The sequence below is a fragment of the Haplochromis burtoni genome, unplaced genomic scaffold (genome assembly GCF_018398535.1).
Source record: "Haplochromis burtoni strain Fernald_Lab_line unplaced genomic scaffold, NCSU_Asbu1 Contig_396, whole genome shotgun sequence".
Taxonomy (NCBI): domain Eukaryota; kingdom Metazoa; phylum Chordata; class Actinopteri; order Cichliformes; family Cichlidae; genus Haplochromis; species Haplochromis burtoni.
In genome coordinates, this window is record NW_024582757.1 from 49,616 (window position 1) to 56,538 (window position 6,923).

General features: G+C 38.7%; 2 protein-coding genes across 2 annotated transcripts in view; both read left to right on the forward strand.

The window, feature by feature from the left end:
• The first annotated feature begins 2,230 nt into the window (after positions 1-2,230).
• On the forward strand, positions 2,231-5,682 carry LOC106633706. Its single transcript, XM_014340690.2, has 3 exons — positions 2,231-2,359; positions 4,839-5,072; positions 5,330-5,682. The coding sequence occupies exons 1-3, from the start codon at positions 2,299-2,301 to the stop codon at positions 5,680-5,682; spliced, it is 648 nt and encodes a 215-aa protein (XP_014196176.2). The 5' UTR covers positions 2,231-2,298.
• A 75-nt stretch (positions 5,683-5,757) lies between these two features.
• Positions 5,758-6,923, forward strand: part of LOC102294818 (tumor necrosis factor alpha-induced protein 2) — a gene marked incomplete at its 3' end in the record, with an annotated part of 3,588 nt that continues 2,422 nt past the window's right edge. The window contains 5 exon segments of the mRNA XM_042212862.1: positions 5,758-6,183; positions 6,299-6,391; positions 6,494-6,617; positions 6,720-6,819; positions 6,822-6,838. Of these exon segments, the coding sequence (XP_042068796.1) occupies positions 6,011-6,183; positions 6,299-6,391; positions 6,494-6,617; positions 6,720-6,819; positions 6,822-6,838 (507 nt within the window).

Genomic DNA, 6,923 nt, shown 5'->3' on the forward strand with positions numbered 1-6,923 from the left:
CCTGATGGTGGAATTGAACTCAGGACCTTCTTGCTGTGCGGCAACAGTGCTAACCACTGTGCCACCGTGCTGCCAAATGACTGTGTAAAAATGTATATTTTTAAATAAGCAATTACTTCTGTTGACCTTCATTGTCAAGTTCTTTATTTCCTTTGAGACCTTTTGCATCCATAAGATAACACATAAAGAGCAAATCTTAGTTTTTGATATGAAGTCAAGGCTTTTGTGCTACATTAAAAAAAGTGTAAATATGTTCTCAGATTGTGTTGTCTTCTTCAGAATGCAAAATGAGTGGAAATTATGGGTATGCGTATCATGGTTTCTGTGTTTTTCCTGGTTCTGCTTGGACAAGAACACCTTTGACCTCCTCTCGCAACATCCCAGCATTAATAACTGCAGACATCTGGAAAATGCAGCAGCAGATGAATAATAACGGGGCTATTTCCTGTAAAGTCTCCCTTGTCTTATAGCAGAACCATAGTTCCACTCGCTCTGGCTTTGGTAATTGCGGTGTCTGCCAGTTCCTGTTTCACCAGCTGCTTTCCTCCATCACAGAACTTAGAAGGCAACAGTTCTGATACTTTCACTTTTTCATTTAGCCTCATATGTTTTTGCAAAGACTATTTTGTATTAACCCTGTGGTTACATGTCAAGTTGCACCAATGTCTTGTGACATTGTGGGAAAGAATTTAAAATTAAGATATTATGAGCAAAAAACATGAAAATGCTTCCTCTTCTGGAAACAGGAGAGACAAAAAGCTTGTTTTACAGCATCCCAATTAATGATCTTCATGTATTCAAGTTAAAGGCCCCTACAATTATATTTTTTTTAAAAAAAAGGGGGGGGGGTAATACTTGAAACATGAATATACTAGAGCAACAATTTCTTTATTTTACATTTGGTTTGGTTAAAGTCTGAAATGGATTCTCTATATTTTATTTCAGGAAACAATCTCAGATTAAAAGACCAGCAGATTTCTTCAAAATTTCATTTTCTCCAGTGGCCTAACTTTGTTGGCAATTTAAACATTTATATTTCCATCACGTTTGTCAAACTCCACTTTCCACTGTCAGTTCAAACTCAGAGTTAAACGGTAGGATACATTTCTAATTTATTATCCCCAAATAGGTTGAAAGCCTGATTTTGAAACCAGAGAAACACAAATTAAGTGTGTAATCTTTTTAAAAGCTCAAGTAGAGTTTGAAATAGGAAGCTTACTGATAAGGGGTAGTACAGTCTATATGTGCGTGAGACACAGAGAGATATCAACATCAACATGTTTTGTGTAAAAAGATACAATTCCTCTATGTGACTCCCCCGAAAACAAAAAACTAGAACTGAAATATAATAATCAGTTAAGATTTTGGGTTTTAAGGGAATCTAAACTTTACATCCAGCTATGAGTGTTTTCTAAACTTTCAAATGAAAGAATCACAGAAACCTGTGAAAAGAAAAGAAAAATGGCAAACAGTTTCTTGTAGGTACTATTGGTAGTAGCAACTATTCATCCTCTCTTTATTTTATGTATGAATGGCCATAGGGCCATACAACTTTTCCTTCTTTTTATGATTAAGACAAGCTGAAAAACCTGTCAAGATATACTTAAATGTATGACTTCCTTCACATTTTTCAAAGCAGTCCAGGGTGCCCATTTGGAATTTTGGTTTTGTTCCTGGGCCTCAGAGTACTCAGACATTACTATCAGTGATTTAGTTGCAGTTTTTAACAGAGCTTAAATGTCTTTCATAGCCCTGAAATAAATGTATTGCTACTTACTTCTTTTGTTAACAATACCAGTACGTTTAGGTCACATGCATGTAAGCTAAGCGCTGTTTGGAGGATACCTCACATTTTTGTGGCAAATAGTAGAAAATAGTGTTAAATCTGTTGTGGCCTGACACTTCTGTTTTTCTTAAGGAAGTGAAAATATCCTTTATGTTCCTCCTTTTGCCTAGATGTTTTATGAACAGTAGTTGTACAAAAGCAAGTATTATGTGTGCAAAATATATATATGTGGAATTAAGTTATTAAGCTCCTGAGTGAATGTGAGATTTTGCCTCTTAAACACATCTCACCCACTATGAGGTTTTACAGTTTCACTCTCATATCATAGGTGCAAACTCAGAGGAAGCCCATATAGGTGCAAAAACAGTAAACGGAGAAGTGTTTCTCACTGTGTGACTTTGCCAACATCCTCACATCAAATGGTATTTGCGTACTTATTTGCATCTCATCCTCGACTCAGTTGAGTTGATCTGCTGCTGAGACTCGACTGTTAGTTGCTGCATTAAGGAAAAATGTGTTCGACATTTCCCCGCTGCTTCCCCCGCAGATCCTGCAGATCCTACAGAGTGAACGGTAAGACTGTTACTGTATCACAGCAGCAGATTTAAGTTATAGGCAGTAAAAACCACACAGGTCGAATGTGGCTGACACTTTTAACTGACAAAAATGTTACTATAAAAATCAGTTGAAGTCATTTAAATTGCAAAAGAGACACTTTGAATGTTTCTCAATTGCTGTTGCAATTTTGTATGAAATCATAGAGTGCCTTGAAGGGGAAGAACAATTGCCTTAGATCTGAAAAAACACCAGAGCAAGAAAACAAAACTGGTTTTGACCTTTTGTGCCTCACTTTAGTGGTTAGCGCTCTACAGCAACAAGCGGGGCCTTCATGTGGAGCGTTTGCATGTTCTTCCTGCACCTGCGTGGATTTCCTCCCAAAGTGTTCGAGTGTGTGCTTGTCATTCTCTTTTTGTTAGTCCAATAATTACATCTCCCAGATCAGGATAAAGAAAGAAAGGCATCTTAAATGGACTGGTGTTTATATAGCGCAACAGAGCAAGGAGCTAAAGGGTTTAGAGGAGCCTACGCAGGGGTTTGTGCGTGTATGTGTTGTTGTCATTTCTCCATCTAGACATCATAATACTTAAAGCCTTCAGGGCGCTGCATTAAACAGTACATATTATTATAGGGGGTGGCTACAAACACATTCTCCCTGTTGGGCATCCTCAAAGCTTTTATCTCTTCCTCTCAGCTTTCACCTTCCTGTCTGATCCTGCCTTGCTCCAACTCATCTCCTGGCACCTCCTCCACAATGTTGAGTAAAATCCTTTCTGCTCTGTGTACTCTGTTTGCCCAACCGCCACTAATGTGGCATCAACAAAGAGGCCACTGTGTCCTTTTGAAAGGACTGTAGGACTCATACAAATTGTAGAAATGGTGTTTGATGCTATTTGTCTTAAATTAAATGGTGACATTTAGCTGGTCTATGTTCCTACTCTCATTAATGGCCAAGAACTCTTGGTAGTGACCAAAAACATGAGACTGTGGATACAAATGCTGGAAATAACCTTTCTAAGAGGGTAGGGGGACTTTCACTTAGAGATGGGGTGAGAATCTCAATCATTCGGAGGGACTCACAACTGCTGCTCCTCCACATGGAAAGCAGCCACTGGTGTGGATATGTGACTAGGGAGCCCCCTAGGTGAGAGCTTTCAAGCATATCCAGCTGGGATAAGGCCCTCAGGCACACCCCTACACTGGAGAGATTCTCCTGGATGACCCAGGAACAGCTCAGTGCCCTATACTGGAAGAGCTAGGGAGAGAGAGATCTGGGTGTCTCTGTGTAGACTGCAGCCCTCTGTAACCCAGGCCTGGATAAATGTTTGTTTGACTTAGTAAAAGATATACCTGCAGTGTGTATCCACACAGCAGCAGAAAGGTCAAAGTGGATGTCAGTCGTTTAAAAGACGCAATGTAAACACCAGAAAGAACAATATGAAACCAAAATAAGTAAGTAAGTCATACTGGACTTTTTCTGTATTAAAACAAAATAACAGATCTAAAGAGTCTGTTCACATGTACAAATAAACCTTTAATAATTAACTGATACCCAAACCAAGTTAAAGCATCATTTACTTTTGTGACTGCATTAGTGTGTTATTCTGGTCCTGAATGCTGCTGTAACAACAGAAAATTGCAAGGATACATCATTTAGCAGAAAGAAAAATCATTTTAGTACTTGTTCAGATTTGTTTTCAACCATTTTATTTTAATTAATTTTATGTTTCTTTGTCATAACAGTCAGCTCGATGTTTCACTGAGTCACCAAACAAAAGCAAAAGTCTTAATTTGTCAGTGCCATCCAAAGCATACTATGCACCGAGACTTTCTGACCTGCAAAAAAATCTGGTTAAGTGTGCGTGCGTGTCTGTGTGTGACTGTGTGCTTTGGAAGGGGAGGGATTGCATGCGTGGCTCTGTGGGTCTCTGTGAAATTTCCCTACATGGTCTGAGCAGGAGGAGCTTGTCTCGTTAGGCATAAAAGCTCACAGCAGCTGCAGTTACTTTCAAAGCAGTGACTGTGACGTAGAATCTGAAAGATGTTTTATGTTCTTTATAGATATATATCATGTGGATAGTTTGTTTGGCCACAAAAATACTTTTTACAGACTTACTTTGGCGTATTGTTGTAATTAGATTGGATGATGTTTTGTGTTTTTTCTGATGTCAGTAGTTTTCTTTGTTATGTTAGGGCTGATGTGTTTATGTCTCATTTTTAAATGTGTTGTTCTGTAAAAAGTGTTTTTTCATCTTCCTTCCTGCATGAAACATGAAAGTTTCAATTGTTCTTTATGTAATCTTATTGGAATTCAACGCAATTCAATGTATTTATTTATTGATTATTATGTATTATGACAATGTACATATTGCAGATTTATGGTTTAATCTATTTTTAATTTCACGGTCATGCTATACACAAGGCTAAAATGTTTCGTTTATGCCAATCATACAAAAAAAATGTAAATTAAAACAGTTTTTTTTTTAAATTGCAGATTTCTCAGCACCTTTCTTGGCCTGTTGGTCACGTTTTACGACCTGGAGAAGAATGCGGACACTGTCGGGTTCATCCACAACAGGCACGTCCAACAGTTCCCCTGAACAAACTTTAAGAGCTGGAGGAAAATGGTTTAAAAAGTTCTGGCGAAGCCCCACAGATCAACCCAGCGACAACAGTCCTTCCACTACTGATGGACACCAATCACCTACTGAAGAAGAGCGGCCAGTTGGTAGGTGACATACATCCAGCTGTTATTAGCTATTTCCTGTTAACCCTCTGTATCTCAACTAAATTATGTTTTGTGTGACATATTAAAAAAAGAAAGGAAATTGATGTTATAGTTGTTCCACGAAATAGTGCTGATGTGTGAAAAACACCTCTGTTACAGAAATAAGGTTCTCCATTTCTTCCAGAAATGATAAATACTTGATTTTAGGAGAAATATGAACTGTTTGAAGATTATTTATCTTTGTTTTTGTCCACCAGTGACTCCTACTTTTGAGGAATGCCTTGAAGGACAATACCTGTTCGAAGCCGCTCAACTGTTGATAGACAGGGAGAAACATCTGTTTGGAGAGATAACAGAGGCTGATGCACTCAAAGATCACGAGGAAGCAGTAGAAAAGCTTGCTGCAGACTATGAAGCCCTTGAAAAGTGTATAAAGCGGACGGTGCAGCAGAGTCTTTCTCTCAGCAGTGAGGAAGAGGTGTCTGCTTTGATTTCAGCAGTGAAAGCCATCAACCTTGAGGAAGAGCAGGACCAGCTGTGGGGACAAATATGCCGGACGCCACCAGCCTGGAGGCCCAAGAAGTGGAAGAAAAAATTGTTGTTGAAGTAATGACATAGCATTGTTTTGAGGAGAACAAAATGTGCATCACATTTACTCTGTTATTCACTTTAAAACTTTCCAAAGAAGTGCCGACAAATATTTTCCAGCCTGCTGCACATATTAACCAAACTGAAAAAGACTTTGAGAAACTTTGAGGAAAAGATTAACAAACAAGGAAGACATTATTTTTGTTTGGGTCATTTATAGAAACTCATTTACTGTCGGATCAGAGTCACAGTTTCGAACCCTCCCATGGTTCTGTAGTTTAATCACTTGGGTTTGTCACTAACATTGTAAAGCACTGGGTTTGGTTCCTGGTGTTTAACTGGATCTGAAAATGATGGAAGTGCATTGCTGTGTAAAGTGCTTTGAGTACTTAAAACTGCCACTGATTTGTCAATCCATTTGTCTTCAGTTGATCAACGGCATCGTGACATCAGCACATATAACTGTAAGAGACCGACACAAGGCCCAGGAAATAACATCCAACCTGACAGACTTCATGCAGAGGTAACAAGGCTTCACAAGGCTGTCTTTTAAATATTGTCATTTGAAAATACATTTTAGTTTAATGTTTGGTAATAACAAGATAATAAAAGTGAAAGCTGTTCTTAATCTTCTGCAGGTATAAAGAGTTTCATGAAGACATCATAAGGCAGAACAAACGGCACAGCAAAGCTTTCATAAAGGCAAACCTCAGCTGTGTCGAACAGTTCAGGTATGTTTCTGATCCAGTTAGATGGAAATTCAGATTTTAACTTCATCATAAAAGGCGAATACGTCACTGTGAGCTAATGTGTCCTGTGTGGTCTGTCTAAAGGGACTTCTTTGAGAAGCACGATCTGTTCCCAGAGGATGTGCAGAAAAACTGTTTGCAGGTCCTGACTGAGATGAAACAGTCTGCCCACACTTATTTATTAACTCCTGTGCACAAGATCCTCAAAGTAAGTTCTTTACAACTGCAGATATCAATAATCCTCAGGATTAAATCCTAACATGTTTTAATCAAAGATTTTAAAACAATGTGTTATTTGTTCGTCACACAGCCACACTACCAGAAGGTGGGAACCAGTGACTGGCTGAAGAAGAACACGTTTGAGAAGCTGCTGAACAGCACTGAAGACGAGCTTCAAGAACTTCAGGGTTCGAGCAGTCCTCTTACCAGGTAAAAGGAGGAAACTTTGTTTTGGATTGAATGGCCATTATTGCCTTCATTGCCACCTTTTTAGTAAAAGGATTATGATGTGCTC